Source organism: Ambystoma mexicanum, chromosome 4q (genome assembly GCF_040938575.1).
Source record: "Ambystoma mexicanum isolate Mex_15411 chromosome 4q, UKY_AmexF1_1, whole genome shotgun sequence".
In the NCBI taxonomy this organism is placed as follows: Eukaryota; Metazoa; Chordata; class Amphibia; order Caudata; family Ambystomatidae; genus Ambystoma; species Ambystoma mexicanum.
The window spans coordinates 1,254,143,935-1,254,166,723 of record NC_090928.1 but is presented as its reverse complement, the minus strand read 5'-3'; the positions used below and the strand labels follow the sequence as shown (position 1 = coordinate 1,254,166,723).

The 22,789-nt window shown below is 48.4% G+C and overlaps 1 protein-coding gene across 2 annotated transcripts in view; it reads right to left on the bottom strand.

The window, feature by feature from the left end:
* LOC138468335 (uncharacterized) overlaps positions 1-22,789 on the bottom strand; it is a 419,279-nt gene that overhangs the window by 243,225 nt on the left and 153,265 nt on the right. For both annotated transcript variants that reach the window (XM_069608850.1, XM_069608851.1), the window contains exons 10-11: positions 10,350-10,465; positions 834-996 (exon numbers count right to left, since the gene is read on the bottom strand). In XM_069608850.1, coding sequence (XP_069464951.1) covers positions 834-996; positions 10,350-10,465 — 279 coding nt within the window. The remainder of the gene's footprint in view (positions 1-833; positions 997-10,349; positions 10,466-22,789) is intronic.

The following is a 22,789-nucleotide window of genomic DNA, read 5'->3' as shown; positions in this document are numbered from 1 at the left end:
TGGACTGTAATGATCACTTGCAGTGGAACAGGAGATCCCTGGGCAGTGGAATGGAAGATCCCTGGGCAGTGGAATGAAGTGTCCCTTGCTGGGGAATGGCAGTGGAAGGGAAGATCCCTGGGCAGTGGAATGAAGTGTCCCTTGCTGTGGAATGGCAGTGGAAGGGAAGATCCCTGGGCAGTGGAATGAAGTGCCCCTTGCTGGGGAATGGCAGTGGAAGGGAAGATCCCTGAGCAGTGGAATGAAGTGTCCCTTGCTGTGGAATGGCAGTGGAAGGGAAGATCCCTGGGCAGTGGAATGAAGTGCCCCTTGCTGGGGAATGGCAGTGGAAGGGAAGATCCCTGGGCAGTGGAATGAAGTGCCCCTTGCTGGGGAATGGCAGTGGAAGGGAAGATCCCTGGGCAGTGGAATGAAGTGCCCCTTGCTGTGGAATCGCAGTGGAATGGAAGATCCCTGAGAAGTGGAATGAAGTGTCCCTTGCAGTGGAATGGAAGATCCCTGGGAAGTGGAATGAAGTGTCCCTTGCAGTGGAATGGGATAATCTGTGCAGTGGAAGGGAAGATCCCTGGGCAGTGGAAGGGAAGATCCCTGGGCAGTGGAATGGGAGATCCCTGGGCAGTGGAAGGGAAGATCCCTGGGCAGTGGACTGTACGGATCATTTGCAGTGGAAGGGAAGATCCCTGGGCAGTGGAACGGGAGATCCCTGGGAAGTGGAAGGGAAGATCCCTGGGAAGTGGAATGAAGTGTCCCTTGCTGGGGAATGGCACTGCAATAGAAAGCCCGACACATGCGTACACTGAGAACAGCCTGGCAAGGCGAATGACCATACTGACCCCAATGGCGTCCATGTCCCTCTGTTCTGGCCGGTTCCCATTGGCTGAGGCTCCGGGCTGCTGCTTTCCCAGGCTAGACGACCCTTCACTGCCAGCGGTCACTGCAGGGCCCCCTTCCCTGGGAACAGAGGGGTGCAGCCCGCGCAGCGCCGACTTATCCTCCCTGGGGGGAGAAAGAGAGAGAGAGAGAGAGAAGGCGAGATGGTGAGAAACGGAAGCGTAGCTCCATGGGGAGCGGTCATGGTTTAGGGGGGGGGGGCTATGATTTATGGTGGGGGGATAGGATGTAACTAAAGTACTGATGGCTGCGGAGTAGGAAGTCCAGCGCAGTCCGTGACTGGATATGGCCCAGAATGTACATCCTGCGTGGGGGTCTCCGAGGGCCTCATTGCGGTAGAGGGATGGTAGCACTGGTGACAGAAAAAGCATGTGCTCTTTTAAATACCGCACAGCTTTTGAAATCACCTACATGTGAGATGGTGTCTCATTAGATATTTACTGTGTGGCCGGTATAGAGACACATTTATTTATTTATTTATTTATTGTACGCCCAGACCTGGAGGTATCACTGCACGGAGTAAATAACCCAGAGTTACCCCATGTGGTATTTTCTATGCACCCCTTGTGGTACATTTCACATAATCCTAAATAATATTTAGGTGGTATTTTTTTTACAAATATTGATGTGTAAAATGTCAACTTTCACTGTTACCACCCCATTCAAAATGGGCCTGAAATCTATGCAGTGGTGCCCCACCCCCCCTCAGGCGGGTAGCTCTGCTTACCCCTGTACCCACTCGTGGCATTTTCTGCATGCTGAATAGCGACTCTGCAGGCTAAACGCCATTCATTGATTCATGGAATCGGCTTAGCAGGCCTTTTCGGGACATTGCGTGGATTTCGCTGTGGTCTCGCACATCTCTGCATGCAGTAGAGTGCGGTGCGCCAGACTCCACGCAGAGTGTGGGTTGGGCCTCCTCAGAGATTTAAATAAGGGGTGGAACATGCTTATTAACCATTCTCCACTCAGAATGAGGAAGACCAGGGAATGATGTGAGCTTGCCGAGGGACGGCCTGCGCGAGGAAATTACACGGCCAACACCACGCAAAGCCACGCATATTCATGGATCTGACCGCGCAACTTCACGTCGGGGAAATCAGCACGCAAAGCTCCCAATCACATTGCCCCGTGAAAGCATGCACAAGGCCCCAAACGCATAGGAATCCCCGTGCAAAGGTAGGGTCAGATCGGGAATTTAGGGGGGTGCATACGCAGTAGGGGTGGCGATCGCAGTTAGGGGTGTGCATATACAGAGTAGCAGAGTGCAGCTGCGGTTTACGGGGGTTCGCATGCAGATTTACCAGAGACTGACTCCAGTTACGAAAAATGGTAAGCATAGTGACGGGGTGCTGTAAATAGTTACGGGGGTCCCCACGCATTGTCCTTGGGTGCTGCCTTGGCTGGGGGTGGGGGGTTCGCATGCAGTATTTCCCAGGTGCATTACTTTGCGGACGACAAGGGCGCAAAGGTTGGTATACGTGGCTGGATTTGCTTTGCGTGAGGGCATGTTATGGCTGTTCCGGCCGCTACTTGCGCATAGGGTTACTTTGCGGTCGAAATTCCATGAATACGCAGAGCACGCACAGAATCCTTTGCATACAGGGACGCGCAAAGTGGGGTTCAGAGTGAGGGACTTTGCGGGACGTATGTGCGTTTTTTATGAATCAGACTCTATGAGTCCTATATCACTGGCGACACCAGCCACCAAGACTACTTCAGGTCATCATTATCAGATCCTTTTGGAGAAGTTGCAGCACAGAAGTGGCGGTTACCTGGAGGGTTCCACCCTCTGGAAGCCTGTAGTTAGTGCTTTTGTATTGCCCTCTAATGTGTGACCTTCAGCAAGGTTGCCTGGGTAGCCACAGTGTGTGGTTGTGGCTGCACACAATGGTGGTGCTGTGGGTATTCTGTGCCCCTTGCACTGCCACTGACCGTTCTACTGAGCTCCTAGAATGGGTCTCAGGACACTCACTGACAGCCACTACCGTATATATATCTCCCCTCAAAGGGGTGTTAACCCTGTATAGAGCCCCCCTGCTAGCCATGTATCTGTTCCCTCAGCAACTACAGAGGATGGTGTAGTGTCTGGCTGAATGGTGTCCTGCACCGCTGGCCATCTATGAATGCTGGCAGAATGCTGATACAAGTGACCGCTCGGGCGAATAATGATGCCAGTGAGTGAGTGACCGCTCGGGTGAATAATGATGCCGGTGAGTGAGTGACCGCTCGGGTGAATAATGATGCCGGTGAGTGAGTGACCGCTCGGGTGAATAATGATGCCGGTGAGTGAGTGACCGCTCGGGTGAATAATATTGCCGGTGAGTGAATGACCGCTCGGGTGAATAATGATGCCGGTGAGTGAGTGACCGCTCGGGTGAATAATGATGCCGGTGAGTGAGTGACCGCTCGGGTGAATAATGATGCCGGTGAGTGAGTGACCGCTCGGGTGAATAATGATGCCGGTGAGTGAGTGACCGCTCGGGTGAATAATGTTGCCGGTGAGTGAGTGACCGCTCGGGTGAATAATGATGCCGGTGAGTGAGTGACCGCTCGGGTGAATAATGATGCCGGTGAGTGAGTGACCGCTCGGGTGAATAATGATGCCAGTGAGTGAGTGACCGCTCGGGTGAATAATGATGCCGATGAGTGAGCAACAACTCAGGGGAACGCTGATGCAGGTGAGTGAGTGACAGCTCAGGGGAACGCTGATGCAGGTGAGTGAGTGACAGCTCAGGGGAACGCTGATGCAGGTGAGTGAGTGACAGCTCAAGTGAATAATGATGCCAGTGAGTGAGTGACAGCTCAGGAGAATAATGATGCCAGTGAGTGAGTGACATCTCAGGGGAATGGCGATGCAGGTGAGTGAGTGACAGCTCCGAGGAATGGCGATGCAGGTAAGTGACAGCTCAGGCCAATAATGAGGCAAGTGAGTGAGTGACAGCTCAGGGGAATGCCGGTGCAGGTGAGTGAGTGACATATCAGGGGAATGGCGATGCAGGTGAGTGAGTGACAGCTCCGAGGAATGGCGATGCAGATGAGTGACAGCTCAGGCCAATAATGAGGCAAGTGAGTGAGTGACATCTCAGGGGAATGTCGATGCAGGTGAGTGACAGCTCAGGCGAATAATGAGGCAGGTGAGTGAGTGACAGCTCAGGGGAATGTCGATGCAAGTGAGTGAGTGAGTGACAGCACTGGAAAGTAATGATGCAGCTGAGTGAGTGATAGCTCGGGCGAACTTTGATGCACGTGTGTGAGTGACAGCTCAGGGGAATGTCGATGCAAGTGAGTGAGTGAGTGGCAGCTCAGGAGAATAATGACGCAGGTGTGTGAGTGACAGGGGAATGTCGATGCAGTTGAGTGACTGACTCAGTACCACCTCTATAAAGGAGTTCTTCAGTACACCTCTCAGCCAGACCCCCACTTTGCTATAACACTAAGTTACAGAAAGCAGTAATCTGTCCTGTTTGGAGAGCCTCCCAAGGGAGAGAGACTGTCCTTCCAGGGACGCCGGAGGGACTTTGGCACCCTAGGGAGGCAGGTGACCAGACTTAAGGCTCCCAGCCTAGTGGTCCAGGCCACCTTAGTGGGGATAGAGAAGGAATAGAAGCAGGAGTGGGGTGCATTTGGTCTAATATAGATCCAGGGTGAGGTTTTCTAGGGTTTGTTAATAAAGTACTTGCACGTGTATCCTTTGCCAAGCAGTGATGCCAGTTTAAAGTGGCACCATTTTGCCGATGCCTGTCAATCCAACAGGACCAGTATGGGTGCTATAGAGCCTCGAAGACTGAGAGAAACGCACTCAAGCTATATCCAGACTGGGCTGCTGATAAGGCAACAGTCATGATGGCTAGGGAAACTCAGGAGGGCTACAACCCTTCGATAGATAGAAATGAGCCCTGAAGAAGCTCGCATTGCAGGTATTATATGTTTCCGCATGAAGAGCAAAACACGTCTAGGCTGAGCTGGAGATCATGTGTTAAAAGTGATCTAAAAATGGAACCCAAAGGATCTACTGTATCCCAGGGAGGAGAAGTAATAATTTAACTTTGTTTTTGTGATATTATGAATCATGAATTTAAGATTAAAAATGTACGCGTTTTAAAGTATTTTTGAATGACTGAAGTGCATAAGTAAAAAAGGTTTCTACATTGTAGGCTGTTTGTAGAAGAAAGACTAAATACATACAGGGCGTAGAATGTCGATGGAAATTATAATTGTTGTGTTCATTTTAAATATGCCGACAATCACCACGAAAAATCCTGAAAATATGAAGTATGGTCCTTATTTTGGCAGACAGTATTGCCTATTCATGAAGCTGTAACCTATTGCTCATAAACGCTCAGAAGGGCCGTTATTGAAGGCCCAGTAATTAACTTGAAAGGCATGAGATTCGAGTGATTATGATGTGCACGGGAGAAGAGAGCACGCTCTGGTCACCCTGGCCACTCTAGCCACGATGGCCACTCTAGCCACTCTGGCCACTGTGGCCACAAGGAGAGCTGACTTTCGGTTTTCCAGGGAGGTGCCGGAGGGCCGATTTTTAGGATGTTCCATTGAAGGTATAGGGACTTGTAACACAGATGGCTGTTTCCTGGTGTGGGGGTGGTGGCTGGGCCCCAGAGTATTCGCATACACGGCACCCCTGCAAGCCACAGATGGGTCTCACTCAGTGGAGGACACTCTCCCTTCAGAGATTAGTCTGCATCAGCCACACCTCTCTGCACTGAGTACAGCTGTGCATAAGTACTTCAAATTGGTGAAAAATATTGAAAGTTTGAAATACTGTATTTAATTCATTGTGAGTGCCTTGAAAAGAGATGGGGTTTATAATACATAAAGCCACCTATTGCATTTATTTATTTATTGTGTTAAGAGTTCAAATGAATCTTTCACATGCATAGAACATACACCATTCAATTAAAACATCGAATTCACACAGAAACAAGTCATAATGCATTTCATAAATACCATTAGCATTTATAATGTGTGCTCCAATTATCAAAAGAGAAAAGGATGGCAAGGGTTGTGTATCAGAGCAGTTCTCAAAATTATCATGGCGTGTACTGCCATATCTCAAATGAAAGATGGGAAATCACCGGGCCCGGATGGGATGGTTTCAGAGTTCTATAAGAAACATGATACTCAATTGGCGCCGATTTTATGTGAACTTTACAATGAATTTATTGCGTCTGGACTACTGTGTGATTCAATGAAAGAAGCATTGATTGCAGTGATTTCGAAGCCAAATAAAGATCATAGGAATTGTGGAAATTACAGACCCATTTCTTTGCTTAATGTTGATTTAAAAATGTTTACAAAAATGTGGGCTAATAGATTAAAGTTAATTGTGAAGGATCTGATTGATGAGTCTCAGGTGGCTTTTATTCCGGGAAGATATGGGTGTGATAATGTTAGGACTGTGTTGAATGTGGTTGGTGAACATTATGGTGTGGACTCGAATAAGGTGATTGGCTTCTTTGATGCTGATAAGGCGTTTGATAGGGTTAATTGGAAATGTATGGAATATACTTAGAAAAAGATGGGATTCGGGCCAATTTTCATGACGATGATAGATTGTTTACACCATGATATTAAGGCTCAGGTATTGGTAAATGGAGTTATTTCGAGTTCATTTTCATTGATGAAAGGTACACGACAGGGTTGCCCATTGTCGGCTTTTTTATTTGACTTGGCGTTGGAGCCTCTTGCAGCATACATTAGGCAATGTGAACTCATTAAAGGAATTATGGTTGGAGGGGTGGAAGTTCAAATGTTATCATATGCGGATGATATGCTGCTTTTGTTGTCGAATCCGGAGGCATGTGGGGATATAATTAAAGGTATGTTTGAAGAAGTGGGTCGACTGTCTGGTAATAAAGTCAACTTGGACAAAACGTGTGATAGTAACATCTTGCACTCATGGAATTGTAAGTGGTCACCAGGTGGGGTCATGTATTTAGGAATTCATATTATTGGGGATTTGAGTAAATTGTTGCAACACAATATAGACCGGGTAACTGCGAATATGTCATTAATAATAAAGAGGTGGGAGAGGTTGACGTTGACTTTGTGGGCAAAAATTAATGCGATCAAAATGGTTCTCTTGCCCAAACTTTTATATGTTATGCAATCCATTCCTTTATTTTTATTTAAAAGACATTTGATAAAGGTTGATAAAAATCTTTAAATCCTTTTTATGGGGCCCTGGGAAGAGACCTCGTATTCCAAACTATGTACTGATGCAAAGTGTGGACACAGGGGGGTTTGGATAGCCAGACTTGATGAAGTATTATAAAGGTTTTTTACTTAAAAAGAGTTCATATTATTTTAGGGAAAGATTTGAGAAGGAACCGATTTGGCTGAGTATGGAAAGGGGTGTGTGTGCACCGTATGATCTTGGGAATATTTATACTATGGGTAAAATGCCGAACAAAAAGTTGAAACTGATCCCCGTAGTGGTAACTAGACAGGTGGTTGGGTTGTGGTTTAGTGAGAATGGACAGTGTTATGGTTTCAGCCCAGAAGCTTCTCTATGGTATAATGAAGCTCTTCAAGTAAATAACAAATGTCTGAATTGGATCAGTTGGATTAATAAGGGAATTCTGAAGATAGGAGATGTGATGGATGGGAACCAGTTGGTGGGATTTGAGGCACTACAGGGAAGATATGGGTTGCATCGAAGAGAATTGAATAGATTCCTGGCTCTGGCTTCTACGATTGATTTGAGGATAGTTATGGCTGGTGGTTCTGTAGGGAAGAAACCGGAAATTAGCAAATTATTGGAAGATCAGGAATTTTGTGTGAGAACGTATATGCAATTTATGCCTTTTAACAAGAATTTCCATTCAGCATGGACTAGATTGAAGGAAGATTGGTCAAATGACATTGGTAGGGTCATTACCGATGTGGATTGGAATGGTATCCTGAGGGTGAATTTGAACTTGGGAACAGACATGGGATTACGTCTGATTCGGACACCTGTTAAGATGTTTAAATTAGGGCTTCAATCGGGTGATTTATGCTGGTGTTGTGGTATTGGTAGAGGCACACTTTTACATTTGATGTGGGAGTGCCCTAGAGTGCAATTGTTTTGGAAGGAGGTTATTGGCAGGATTGATTTGATTTATGGAATATCCTTACAGAGATCCGCAGCGAGCATAATTTGGTTATCTCATGTTGATAGATGTGTGCGTGCTCGGAAGCATACTAATTGGATTGATAGAGCTATGGTGGTAGCAACTAAGATGATTCTCAGAACTTGGAAAAAGAGGAATAAAGCCTAATGTTGATGGGTGGCTAACCGAATGGCATGTTTTATCACAATATGATAAGGTTTCAATGGAGTGTAAAGATAAAAACGAGGAGTACGTGAGAATAGGGGGACCTTTCTTGGCCCTTTATGATTGATATGATTGTGGATCTGGTTTGTTGGATATGTCATTTGGGGGATGGGGAATAGGGTGAAGGGGGTTTCAAATGTGTTTTTTTTGTCTTCTTTTTGTCTTCTTTCTTTTTCTTCCCATTTGTGTTGTCTATTGTGCTGCTTTGTGTATGCCTGTGGGTTGGAATATTGTGTTTCACAGGATAATCGTTCTTTTGATGGGTTTGATATTATGTGATATTTAATATGTTGAACTCATTATGTTATGCTACTTTCTGTGAGGCATTATGTAGTTGATGTACAGTTCTTATTGTTTTTTTATTGTAAACCTAATAAATTGTGTTGGAAAACAAAAAGAAAAAAAAAGAAATGATAACTATATTAATTAGTCTTCTCGACTTCCTAATTCCATAAAATCAATTTAAAACTCCCTCTAGAATCTAAAAATGTGATTAAACGTCATAATACCCAATTTGGCATTATTCATTTCCAGAATCTACTTATTCTGCACATCATCAAGTTTGGGAAACACAGCATACAAACATCCAAGAACAGCTGATGGTAAGGAGGTCAGCCTCCCCACGTATGCCACCGGTCACCCCAAGTCCTAGCTCTGTACTCTTTAAGATATGCCTTTGCCTGGGATGGGATGAACCGAAACATGCTACCGTGATAGGCTTCAAAATTGCAATTTGAGATGCTACTTCTGGGAAGCCCAATGCGCACGCCCAAAGCCTCATTATTGGGAATGAAATTGAAGCAGAAGCCGGGGAATTGCGCTCTCATCGCAGCATTAGGACATTTCCTAATATTAGATGGAATGGTACTGAGAACTCTCGCGTCCATGCCAACAGGGTGGACTCATGTATACGTCCTACAATCATCAGTGGTATTGATCGAGTCCTCTAATCTTCCCAGCCTCTGAGTACCCCATGAGAGTGTTATTATCCTCATTGAGCGTCATCAGCACAGATTCAGGGTCATATCGCCTTTCTTCGTCATTTCCTTATTAATCACTCAACTCAAGCAAGGTGCCCACTTCTGCCAGGATGCGCTTCCTAAAGAGGGATAACATGTTCCAGTTCACCCTGGCTGCTAAGGATGTAAGGCTCCACTCGTATCGTATAATTACCGATGGAGCACCCAGTGGTAGCTGGAGCACCCTTCCCCTCAAACCACTTACAGGGAATACACAAGTGTAAAGCACATGTCAGGAGTGGTGCCACCTTACACTTATGACATGGAATCCCTGGGATTTCTGAGAACCTGATCACATGGAAACCCTGGAATTGCTGAGAATCTGATCACATGGAATCCCTGGGATTGCCGAGAACCTTATGACATGGAATCCCTGGGATTGCCGAGAACCTTATCACATGGAATCCCTGGGGGGATTGCAGAGAACCCTATGACATGGAATCCCTGGGATTGCCGTGAACCCTATGACATGGAATCCCTGGGATTTCTGAGAACCTTATCACATGGAATCCCTGGGGGGATTGCCAAGAACCTTATGACATGGAATCCCTGTGATTGCTTATTTATAACCTCTTTTATCAGCTCTGCCTGAGCAGCTAAGCAGGTGACCTTTTATTTTAAAGCAGATACGCCTCCACATTGCTTGACCCTTGCACCCATGTAAAGCCCACATAGGTGGACATTGGAACCACTTCCAATATGCCTGTATTTAAACGCCACCTATTATTTCAATGTTTATGGGCTTGAGCGACCAGGAAAGAAATTAATGTATCATGCAAAAGTGTTCATAATGAGGCAGAATTTGAAGTCCTACAAGATGGCTGCGGGGCTGTCCCATCAACAGCTTCTGCTCCCTTCGCTAATCTTCCCTGCTCTCCCCTCAGAGTTTCATGTTCCCCCTGTTATATTCCCTGGCACCCCTGCTGCGCTGCCACAGTAAACACCCGCTTAAATGGCCAGACGAACAGCACTACACAGGAATCTGACCGCTGTAAGGCTAACTCGATAGTTTTCTTTTGCTAGCTTTCAAGACCACACGCGCCTCTTCCTCAGGCATCTATATGGATCAGAACCGGAAGTGGAGTTCTCTGTTTACCTGACAGCCTGCTGAAGCACCCCCCAGCTTTCCTTCACCTGCCGGTGCTTCTGGGTAACTCTCTGGGCCAGCTCTGGATGGAGGCTGATGAGCTGAGACACTGTCACATCCAACATCTGGAAGGGAGAGAGAAAGAGTGTGAGATCACCTGCCGTGAGGAAGAGTGTGAAATCACCTGGAGTCAGGTGGAGTGTGAGGTCACCTGAGCTAAGGAAGAGTGTGACTTCTCCCAGAGTGAGGATGATTGTGAGGTCGCCTGGAGTGAGGAAGAGCGTGAGATCACCTGCAGCGTGAAAGAGTGTGGGTCAACCAGAGTGAGGACAAGTCCCCTAGGGGTCACTTAGAGTGAGGAAAAGTGGTGAGGTCGCCTGCAGTGAGGAAGAATGTGAGTTCACCTGCAGGGAGGAGGAGTGTGAGATCCCCTGGGCTAAGGAAGAATGTGAGATCACCTGGAGTGAGGAGGAGTGTGAGATCACCTGGAGTGAGGAGGAGTGTGAGGTCCCCTGGGCTAAGGAAGAGTGTGAGATCACCCACAGTGACGATGATTGTGAGGTCACCTGGAGTGAGGAAGAGTGTGAGAGCGCCTGGAGTAGTGAGGAGTGAGCGATCACCAGGGCTAAGCAAGAGTGCAAGGTCATTCAGAGTGAGGACGATTGGGAGGTCACCTGAAGCGTGGCTTAACCTGAGCTAAGGAAGGGTGTGAGGTCGCACAGAGTGGCGATGAGTGTGCAGTTACGTGGAGTGAGGAAGAGTGTGAGATCAAGTGGAGTGTGAAAGAGTGTGTGGTCAACTGGTACCTGGGGTCAGGAAGATCATGCGTTCTCCTTGAGTAAGGAAGGGTGTAAGGTCAGCCATAGTGAGGAGAGGCATGAGGTCAACTGGCTCAGAGGATGAGCATACAGTCACCATTATTAAGGAAGAGTGTAAGGTCACCTGGGCGAGGGAAGGGTGTAAGGTCACCTTCAATAAGGAGGAGTGTTAAGCCTTGGATTGAGGAGGAATGTGAGGCCACCTGGAATGAGGAGGAATGCAAGGCCACCTGGAATGAGGTGGAATGTGAGGGCATGTGGAATGAGGAAGAGTGTGAGGTCACGTGGAGTGAGGAAGAGTGTGAGGCCACCTGGAATAAGGAAGATTGTGAGGTCACCTGGAATGAGGAAGAGTATGAGGTCACCTGGAACAAGGAAGAGGGTGTGCTCACCTGGGATAAGGAAGAGTGTGTGATCACCTGGGATAAGGAAGAGTGTGTGCTCACCTGGGATACGGAGTGTGAGGAAACCTGGAATGAGGAAGAGTGTGAGGTCACCTGGAATGAGGAAGAGTGTGAGGTCAACTGGAATAAGGAAGAGTGTGAGGTCACCTGGAACCAGGAAGAGTATGAGGTCACCTGGAATCAGGAAGAGTGTGAGGTCACCTGGAATAAGGAAGAATGTGTGCTCACCTGGGATAAGGAAGAGTGTGTGCTCACCTGGGACAAGGAAGAGTGTGTGCTCACCTGGGATAAGGAGTGTGAGGAAACCTGGAAGGAGGAAGAGTGTGAGGTCACCTGGAATGAGGAAGAGTGTGAGGTCACCTGTAATAAGGAAGAGTGTGAGGTCACCTGGAATGAGGAAGAGTGTAAGGGCACCTGGAACAAGGAAGAATGTGTGCTCACCTGGGATAAGGAAGAGTGTGTGCTCACCTGGGATACGGAAGAGTGTGAGGTCATGTGGAATAAGGAAGAGTGTGTGCTCACCTGGAATAAGGAAGAGTGTGTACTCACTGGGATAAGGAAGAGTGTGGGGTCACCTGGAATAAGGAAGAGTGTGTGCTCAACTGGGATAAGGAAGAGTGTGGGGTCACCTGGAATAAGGAAGAATGTGTGCTCACCTGGAATAAGGAAGAGTGTGTGCTCACCTGGGATAAGGAAGAGTGTGAGGTCATGTGTAGTAAGGAAGAGTGTGAGGTCATCTGGGATAAGGAAGAGTGTGTGCTCACCTGGGATAAGGAAGATTGTGTGCTCACCTGGAATAAGGAAGAGTGTGCGCTCACCTGGGATAAGGAAGAGTGTGTGCTCACCTGGGATAAGCAAGAGTGTTTGCTCACATGGAATAAGAAGTGTGAGGAAACCTGGAATGAGGAAGAGTGTGAGGTCACCTGGAATGAGGAAGAGTGTGAGGTCACCTGGAATCAGGAAGAGTGTGAGGACACCTGGAATGAGGAACAGTGTGAGGGCACATGGAATAAGGAAGAGTGTGTGCTCACCTGGAATAAGGAAGAGTGTGTGCTCACCTGGGATACAGAAGAGTGCGAGGTCACGTGGAATAAGGAAGATTGTGTGCTCACCTGGGATAAGAAAGAGTGGGAGGTCACCTAGAATAAGGAAGAGTGTGTCCTCACCTGGGATAAGGAAGAGTGTGTGCTCACCTGGGATAAGGAGTGTGAGGTCACCTGGAATGAGGAAGAGTGTGAGGTCACCTGGAATGAGGAAGAGTGTGAGGTCACCTGGAATGAGGAAGAGTGTAAGGGCACCTGGAACAAGGAAGAATGTGTGCTCACCTGGGATAAGGAAGAGTGTGTGCTCACCTGGGATACGGAAGAGTGTGAGGTCATGTGGAATAAGGAAGAGTGTGTGCTCACCTGGAATAAGGAAGAATGTGTACTCACTGGGATAAGGAAGAGTGTGGGGTCACCTGGAATAAGGAAGAGTGTGTGCTCACCTGGAATAAGGAAGAGTGTGTACTCACTGGGATAAGGAAGAGTGTGGGGTCACCTGGAATAAGGAAGAGTGTGTGCTCAACTGGGATAAGGAAGAGTGTGGGGTCACCTGGAATAAGGAAGAGTGTGTGCTCACCTGGAATAAGGAAGAGTGTGTGCTCACCTGGGATAAGGAAGAGTGTGAGGTCATGTGTAGTAAGGAAGAGTGTGAGGTCATCTGGGATAAGGAAGAGTGTGTGCTCACCTGGGATAAGGAAGATTGTTTGCTCACCTGGAATAAGGAAGAGTGTGCGCTCACCTGGGATAAGGAAGAGTGTGTGCTCACCTGGGATAAGCAAGAGTGTTTGCTCACATGGAATAAGAAGTGTGAGGAAACCTGGAATGAGGAAGAGTGTGAGGTCACCTGGAATGAGGAAGAGTGTGAGGTCACCTGGAATCAGGAAGAGTGTGAGGACACCTGGAATGAGGAACAGTGTGAGGGCACATGGAATAAGGAAGAGTGTGTGCTCACCTGGGATAAGGAAGAGTGTGTGCTCACCTGGGATACAGAAGAGTGCGAGGTCACGTGGAATAAGGAAGATTGTGTGCTCACCTGGGATAAGAAAGAGTGGGAGGTCACCTAGAATAAGGAAGAGTGTGTCCTCACCTGGGATAAGGAAGAGTGTGTGCTCACCTGGGATGAGGAGTGTGAGGTCACCTGGAATGAGGAAGAGTGTGAGGTCACCTGGAATGAGGAAGAGTGTGAGGTCACCTGTAATAAGGAAGAGTGTGAGGTCACCTGGAATGAGGAAGAGTGTAAGGGCACCTGGAACAAGGAAGAATGTGTGCTCACCTGGGATAAGGAAGAGTGTGTGCTCACCTGGGATACGGAAGAGTGTGAGGTCATGTGGAATAAGGAAGAGTGTGTGCTCACCTGGAATAAGGAAGAGTGTGTACTCACTGGGATAAGGAAGAGTGTGGGGTCACCTGGAATAAGGAAGAGTGTGTGCTCAACTGGGATAAGGAAGAGTGTGGGGTCACCTGGAATAAGGAAGAGTGTGTGCTCACCTGGAATAAGGAAGAGTGTGTGCTCACCTGGGATAAGGAAGAGTGTGAGGTCATGTGTAGTAAGGAAGAGTGTGAGGTCATCTGGGATAAGGAAGAGTGTGTGCTCACCTGGGATAAGGAAGATTGTTTGCTCACCTGGAATAAGGAAGAGTGTGCGCTCACCTGGGATAAGGAAGAGTGTGTGCTCACCTGGGATAAGCAAGAGTGTTTGCTCACATGGAATAAGAAGTGTGAGGAAACCTGGAATGAGGAAGAGTGTGAGGTCACCTGGAATGAGGAAGAGTGTGAGGTCACCTGGAATCAGGAAGAGTGTGAGGACACCTGGAATGAGGAAGAGTGTGAGGGCACATGGAATAAGGAAGAGTGTGTGCTCACCTGGGATAAGGAAGAGTGTGTGCTCACCTGGGATACAGAAGAGTGCGAGGTCATGTGGAATAAGGAAGAGTGTGTGCTCACCTGGGATAAGAAAGAGTGGGAGGTCACCTAGAATAAGGAAGAGTGTGTCCTCACTGGGATAAGGAAGAGTGTGGGGTCACCTGGAATAAGGAAGAGTGTGTGCTCAACTGGGATAAGGAAGATTGTGTGCTCATCTGGGATAAGGAAGAGTGTTTGCTCACCTGGGGATAAGCAAGAGTGTATGCTCACCTGGGATAAGGAAGAGTGTGAGGTCACCTGGAATGAGGAAGAGTGTGCGGTCACCTGGAATAAGGAAGAGAGTAAGGTCACCTGGAATGACGAAGAGTGTGAGGTCACCTGGAATATGGAAGAATGTGAGGTCACCTGGAATGAGGAAAAGTGTGAGGTCATCTGGAATGAGGAAGAGTGTGTGCTCAACTGGGATAAGGAAGCATGTGTGCTCACCTGGGATAAGGAAGATTGTGAGGTCATGTGGAGTGAGGAAGAGTGTGAGGTCAACTGGAATAAGGAAGAGTGTGTGCTCATCTGCGATAACGAAGAGTGCAAGGTCACCTGGAAAAAGAAAGAGTGTGAGGTCAACTGGGATAAGGAAGCGTATGAGGTCACCTGGGATAAGGAAGAGTGTGAAGTAACCTGGGATGAAGAAGAGGGTGAGTTCACCTGGCATAATGAAGAGTGCAAGGTCACCTGGGATAAGGAAGAGTGTGAGGTCTCATGGGATAAGGAAGAGAGTGAGGTCACCTGGAATGAAAAAGAGTGTGAGGTCACCTGGAATAAGGAAGAGTGTGAGGTCACCTGGAATGAGGAAGAGTGTGTGGTCACCTGGAATAAGGAAGAGTGTGAGGTCAGCTGGAATAAGGAAGAGTGTGTGCTCACCTGGGATAAGGAATAGTGTGAGGTCATGGGTAGTGAGGAAGAGTGTTAGGTCACCTGGGATAAGGAACAGTGTGTGCTCACCTGGGATACGAAAGAGTGTGTGCTCACCTAGAATAGGAAGAGTGTGTGCTCACCTGGGATAAGGAAGAGTGTGTGCTCACCTGGGATAAGCAAGAGTGTGTGATCACCTGGGATAAGGAGTGTGAGGAAACCTGGAATGAGGAAGAGTGTGAGATCACCTCGAATGAGGAAGAGTCTGAGGTCATCTGGCATGAGGAAGAGTGTGAGGGCTCCTGGAATAAGGAAGAGTGTGTGCTTACCTGGGATAAGCAAGAGTGTTTGCTCACATAGAATAAGAAGTGTGAGGACACCTGGAATGAGGAAGAGTGTGAGGTCACCTGGAATGAGGAAGAGTGTGAGGTCACCTGGAATCAGGAAGAGTGTGAGGACACCTGGAATGAGGAAGAGTGTGAGGGCACATGGAATAAGCAAGAGTGTGTGCTCACCTGGGATAAGGAAGAGTGTGTGCTCACCTGGGATACAGAAGAGTGTGAGGTCACGTGGAATAAGGAAGAGTGTGTGCTCACCTGGGATAAGAAAGAGTGGGAGGTCACCTAGAATAAGGAAGAGTGTGTCCTCACTGGGATAAGGAAGATTGTGTGCTCATCTGGGATAAGGAAGAGTGTTTGCTCACCTGGGGATAAGCAAGAGTGTATGCTCACCTGGGATAAGGAAGAGTGTGAGGTCACCTGGAATGAGGAAGAGTGTGCGGTCACCTGGAATAAGGAAGAGAGTAAGGTCACCTGGAATGACGAAGAGTGTGAGGTCACCTGGAATAAGGAAATATGTGAGGTCACCTGGAATGAGGAAAAGTGTGAGGTCATCTGGAATGAGGAAGAGTGTGAGGTCACCTGGAATAAGGAAGAGTGTGTGCTCAACTGGGATAAGGAAGCACGTGTGCTCACTGGGATAAGGAAGATTGTGAGGTAATGTGGAGTGAGGAAGAGTATGAGGTCAACTGGAATAAGGAAGAGTGTGTGCTCATCTGCGATAAGGAAGAGTGCAAGGTCACCTGGAAAAAGAAAGAGTGTGAGGTCAACTGGGATAAGGAAGCGTGTGAGGTCACCTGGGATAAGGAAGAGTGTGAAGTAACCTGGGATGAAGAAGAGGGTGAGTTCACCTGGCATAAGGAAGAGTGCAAGGTCACCTGGGATAAGGAAGAGAGTGAGGTCACCTGGAATAAGGAAGAGTGTGAGGTCACCTGGAATGAGGAAGAGTGTGTGGTCACCTGGAATAAGGAAGAGTGTGAGGTCACCTGGAATAAGGAAGAGTGTGTGCTCACCTGGGATAAGGAATAGTGTGAGGTCATGTGTAGTGAGGAAGAGTGTTAGGTCACCTGGGATAAGGAACAGTGTGTGCTCACCTGGGATACGAAAGAGTGTGTGCTCACCTAGAATAGGAAGAGTGTGTGCTCACCTGGGATAAGGAAGAGTGTGTACTCACCTGGGATAAGCAAGAGTGTGTGATCACCTGGGATAAGGAGTGTGAGGAAACCTGGAATGAGGAAGAGTGTGAGGTCACCTCGAATGAGTAAGAGTCTGAGGTCATCTGGCATGAGGAAGAGTGTGAGGGCTCCTGGAATAAGGAAGAGTGTGTGCTTACCTGGGATACGGAAGAGTGCAGGTCACGTGGAATAAGGAAGAGTGTGAGGTCACCTGGAATGAGGAAGAGTTTGAGGGCACCTGGAATAAGGAAGAGTGTGTGCTCACCTGGGATAAGGAAGAGTGTGTGCTAACCTGGGATACGGAAGAGTGCGAGGTTAGGTGGAATAAGGAAGAGTGTGTGCTAACCTGGGATAAGTAAGAGTCTGAGGTGACCTGGAATAAGGAAGAGTGTGTACTCACTGGGATAAGGAAGAGTGTGGGGTCACCTGGAATGAAAATGAGTGTGAGGTCACCTGGGATAAGAAAGAGTGCGAAGTCATATGGAATGAGGAGGAATGTGAGGCCACCGGGAATGAGGAAGAGTGTGAGGTCACCTGGAATGAGGAAGAGTGTGAGGTCACCTGGAATAAGGAACAGTGTGAGGTCACCTGGAATGAGGAAGAGTGTGTGCTCAACTGGGATAAGGAAGATTGTGTGCTCACCTGGGATAAGGAAGAGTGTGTGCTCACCTGGGATAAGGAAGAGTGTGGGGTTACTTTGGAATGAGGAAGAGTTTGAGGTCACCTGGAATGAGGAAGAGTGTGAGGTCACCTGGAATAAGGAAGAGAGTGAGGTCACCTGGAATGAGGAAGTGTGATGTCACCTGGAATAAGGAAGAGTGTGAGGTCACCTGGAATGAGGAAGAGTGTGAGGTCACCTGGAATACGTAAGAGTGCATGCTCACCCGGGATAAGGAAGCATGTGTGCTCACCTGGAATAAGGAAGAGTTTGAGGTCATGTGGAGTGAGGAAGAGTGTGAGGTCCACTGGAATAAGGAAGAGTGTGTGCTCACCTGGGATAAGAAAGAGTGTGAGGTCACCTGGAATAAGGAAGAGTGTGAGGTCACCTGGGATAAGGAAGGGTGTGAGCTCACCTGGGACAAGGAAGAGTGTGAGGTCACCTGGGATAGGGAAGAGGGTGAGGTCACCTGGCATAAGGAAGCGTGTGAGGTCACCTGGGACAAGGAAGAGTGTGAGGTCTCCTCGGATAAGGAAGAGTGTGAGGTCAACGGGATAAGGAAGAGTGCGAATTCATGTGGAATGAGGAAGAATGTGAGACCACCAGGAATGAGGTGGAATGTGTGGCCAAATGGAATGAGTAAGAGTGTGAGGTCACCTGGAATAAGGAAGAGTGTGTGTTCACCAGGGATAAGGAAGAGTGTGAGGTCATGTGTAGTGAGGAAGATTGTGAGGTCACCTGGGATAAGTAAGAGTGTGTGCTCACCTGGAATAAGGAAGAGTGTGTGGTCACCTGGAATAAGGAAGAGTGTGAGGACACCTGGAATGAGGAAGAGTGTGAGGGCACATGGAATAACGAAGAATGTGTGCTCACCTGGGATAAGGAAGAGTGTGTGCTCACCTGGGATACAGAAGAGTGCGAGGTCACGTGGAATAAGGAAGAGTGTGTGCTCCCCTGGGATAAGTAAGAGTGTGAGATCACCTGGAATAAGGAAGAGTGTGTCCTCACTGGGATAAGGAAGAGTGTGGGGTCACCTGGAATAAGGAAGAGTGTGTACGCAACTGGGATAAGGAAGATTGTGTGCTCATCTGGGATAAGGAAGAGTGTGTGCTCACCTGGGGATAAGCAAGAGTGTATGCTCACCTGGGATAAGGAAGAGTGTGAGGTCACCTGGAATAAGGAAGAGAATGAGGTCACCTGGAATGAGGAAGAGTGTGAGGTCACCTGGAATAAGGAAGAATGTGAGGTCACCTGGAATGAGGAAAAGTGTGGGGTCACCTGGAATGAGGAAGAGTGTGAGGTCACCCGGAATAAGGAAGAGTGCATGCTCAACTGGTATAAGGAAGCATGTGTGCTCACCTGGGATAAGGAAGAGTGTGAGGTCATGTGGAGTGAGGAAGAGTGTGAGGTCAACTGGAATAAGGAAGAGTGTATGCTCATCTGCGATAAGGAAGAGTGCGAGGTCACCTGAAATAAGGAAGAGTGTGAGGTCTCCTGGGATAAGGAAGCGTGTGAGGTCACCTGGGATAAGGAAGAGTGTGAGGTCACCTGGGATAAAGAAGAGGGTGAGTTCACCTGGGATAAGGAAGAGTGTGAGGTCTCCTGGGATAAGGAAGAGAGTGAGGTCACCTGGAATGAGAAAGAGTGTGAGGTCATCTGGAATCAGGAAGATTGTGAGGTCACCTGGAATGAGGAAGAGTGTGAGGTCACCTGCAATAAGGAAAAGTGTGAGGTCACCTGGAATAAGGAAGAGTGTGTGCTCACCTGGGATAAGGAAGAGTGTAAGGTCATGTGTAGTGGGGAAGAGTGTTAGGTCACCTGGGATAAGGAAGAGTGTGTGCTCACCTTGGATAAGAAAGAGTGTGTGCTCACCTGGAATAGGAAGAGTGTGTGCTCACCTGGGATAAGCAAGAGTGTGTGCTCACCTGGGATAAGGAGTGTGAGGAAATCTGGAATGAGGAAGATTGTGAGGTCACCTGGAATGAGGAAGAGTCTGAGGTCACCTGGAATGAGGAAGAGTGTGAGGGCACCTGGAATAAGGAAGAGTGTGTGCTTACCTGGGATACAGAAGAGTGTGAGGTCACGTGGAATAAGGAAGAGTGTGTGCTCACCTGGGATAAGTAAGAGTGTGAGGTCACCTGGAATAAGGAAGAGTGTGTACTCACCTGGAATAAGGAAGAGTGTCTGCTCAACTGGGATAAGGAAGCTTTTGTTCTCACCTGGGATAAGGAAGAGTGTGTACTCACCTCGGATAAGCAAGAGTGTGTGCTCACCTGGGATAAGGAATAGTGTGAGGTCACCTAGAATAAGGAAGAGTGTGAGGTCACCTGAAATAAGGAAGAGAGTGAGGTCAGCTGGAGTGAGGAAGAGTGTGAGGTCACCTGGAATAAGGAAGAATGTGAGGTCACCTGGAATGAGGAAGAGTGTGAGGTCACCTGGAATGAGGAAGAGTGGGAGGTCACCTGGAATAAGGAAGAGTGCGTGCTCACCTGGGATAAGGAAGCATGTGTACTCACCTGGGATAAGGAAGAGTGTGAGGTCATGTGGAGTGAGGAAGAGTGTGAGGTCACCTGGAATAAGGAAGAGTGTGTGCTCGTCTGGGATAAGGAAGAGTGCGAAGTCACCTGGAATAAGGAACAGTGTGAGGTCACCTGGGATAAGGAAGCGTGTGAGGTCACCTGGCATAAGGAAGAGTGTGAGGTCACCTGGGATAAGGAATATGGTGAGGTCACCTGGCATAAGGAAGAGTGTGAGGTCACCTGGGATAAGGAAGAGTGTGAGGTTTCCTGGGATAAGGAAGAGAGTGAGGTCACCTGGACTGAGGAAGAGTGCGTGCTCACCTGGGATACGGAAGCGTGTGTGCTCTCCTGGGATAAGGAAGAGTGTGAGGTCATGTGGAGTGAGGAAGAGTGTGAGGTAAACTGGAATAAGGAAGACTATGTGCTCACCTGGGATAAAGAAGAGTGTGAGGTCACCTGGAAGAGTGTGAGGTCACCTGGGATAAGGAAGAGTGTGAGGTCACCTGGGATAAGGAAGATGGTGAGGTCACCTGGGATAAGCAAGATGGTGAGGTCACCTGGCATAAGGAAGAGTGCGAGGTCACCTGGGATAAGGAAGAGTGTGAGGTTTCCTGGGATAAGGAAGATAGTGAGGTCACCTGGAATGAGGAAGAGTGTGAGGTCACCTGGGATAAGGAAGAGTGTGAGGTCACCTGGGATAAGGAAGATGGTGAGGTCACCTGGGATAAGCAAGATGGTGAGGTCACCTGCAATAAGAAGAGTGTGAGGTCACTTGGAATGAGGAAGAGTGTGAGGTCACCTGGAATAAGGAAGAGTGCGTGCTCACCTGGGATACGGAAGCGTGTGTGCTCTCCTGGGATAAGGAAGAGTGTGAGGTCATGTGGAGTGAGGAAGAGTGTGAGGTAAACTGGAATAAGGAAGACTATGTGCTCACCTGGGATAAAGAAGAGTGTGAGGTCACCTGGAAGAGTGTGAGGTCACCTGGGATAAGGAAGAGTGTGAGGTCACCTGGGATAAGGAAGATGGTGAGGTCACCTGGGATAAGCAAGATGGTGAGGTCACCTGGCATAAGGAAGAGTGCGAGGTCACCTGGGATAAGGAAGAGTGTGAGGTTTCCTGGGATAAGGAAGATAGTGAGGTCACCTGGAATGAGGAAGAGTGTGAGGTCACCTGCAATAAGGAAGCATGTGAGGTTACCTGGCATAAGGAAGAGTGTGAGGTCACCTGGGATAAGGAAGATGGTGAGGTCACCTGGCATAAGGAAGAGTGTGAGGTCACCTGGGATAAGGAAGAGTGTGAGGTTTCCTGGGATAAGGAAGAGAGTGAGGTCACCTGGAATGAGGAAGAGTGTGAGGTCACCTGCAATAAGAAGAGTGTGAGGTCACTTGGAATGAGGAAGAGTGTGAGGTCACCTGGAATAAGGAAGAGTGCGTGCTCACCTGGGATACGTAAGCGTGTGTGCTCTCCTGGGATAAGGAAGAGTGTGAGGTCATGTGGAGTGAGGAAGAGTGTGAGGTCAACTGGAATAAGGAAGAGTATGTGCTCACCTGGGATAAGGAAGAGTGTGAGGTCACCTGGAATAAGGAAGAGTGTGAGGTCACCTGGGATAAGGAACAGTGTGAGGTCACCTGGGATAAGGAAGATGGTGAGGTCACCTGGCATAAGGAAGAATGCGAGGTCACCTGGGATAAGGAAGAGTGTGAGGTTTCCTGGGATAAGGAAGAGAGTGAGGTCACCTGGAATGAGGAAGAGTGTGAGGTCACCTGCAATAAGGAAGAGTGTGAGGTCACCTGGAATGAGGAAGAGTGTGAGGTCACCTGCAATAAGGAAGAGTGCGTGCTCACCTGGGATACGGAAGCGTGTGTGCTCACCTGGGATAAGGAAGAGTGTGAGGTCATGTGGAGTGAGGAAGTGTATGAGGTCAACTGGAATAAGGAAGAGTATGTGCTCACCTGGGATAAAGAAGAGAGTGAGGTCACCTGGAATAAGGAAGAGTGTGCGCTCAAGTGGGATAAGCAAGATTGTGTGCTCACCTGGGATAATGAAGAGTGTGTGCTCACCTGAGATAAGCAAGGGTATGTGCTCACCTGGGATAAGGAAGAGTGTGAGGTTACCTGGAATAAGTAAGAGGGTGAGGTCACTTGGGATAAGGAAGTGTGTGAGGTCACCTGGGACAAGGAAGAGTGTGAGGTCACCTGGGATAAGGAAGAGTGTGAGGTCATGTGGAGTGAGGAAGAGTGTGAGGTCAACTGGAATAAGGAAGAGTGTGTGCTCACCTGGGATAAGGAAGAGTGTGAGTTCACCTGGAATAAGGAAGAGTGTGAGGTCGCCTGGGATAAGGAAGCGTGTGAGGTCACCTGGAACAAGGAAGAGTGTGAGGTCACCTGGGATAAGGAAGAGGTTGAGGTCACCTGGCATAAGGAAGAGTGCGAGTCACCTGGGATAAGGAAGAGTGTAAGGTCTCTTGAAATAAGGAAGAGTGTGAGGTCACCGGGTGTAAGGAAGAGTGCAAAGTCATGTGGAATGAGGAGGAATGTGAGGCCACCGGGAATGACGTGGAATGTGAGGCCACATGGAACAAGGAAGAGTAATAGGTCACCTCGAATGAGGAAGAGTGTGAGGTCACCTGGAATAAGGAGGAGCGTGTGCTCACCTGGGATAAGGAAGAGTGTGAGGTCATGTGTAGTGAGAAGGAGTGTGAGGTCACCTGGGATAAGGAAGA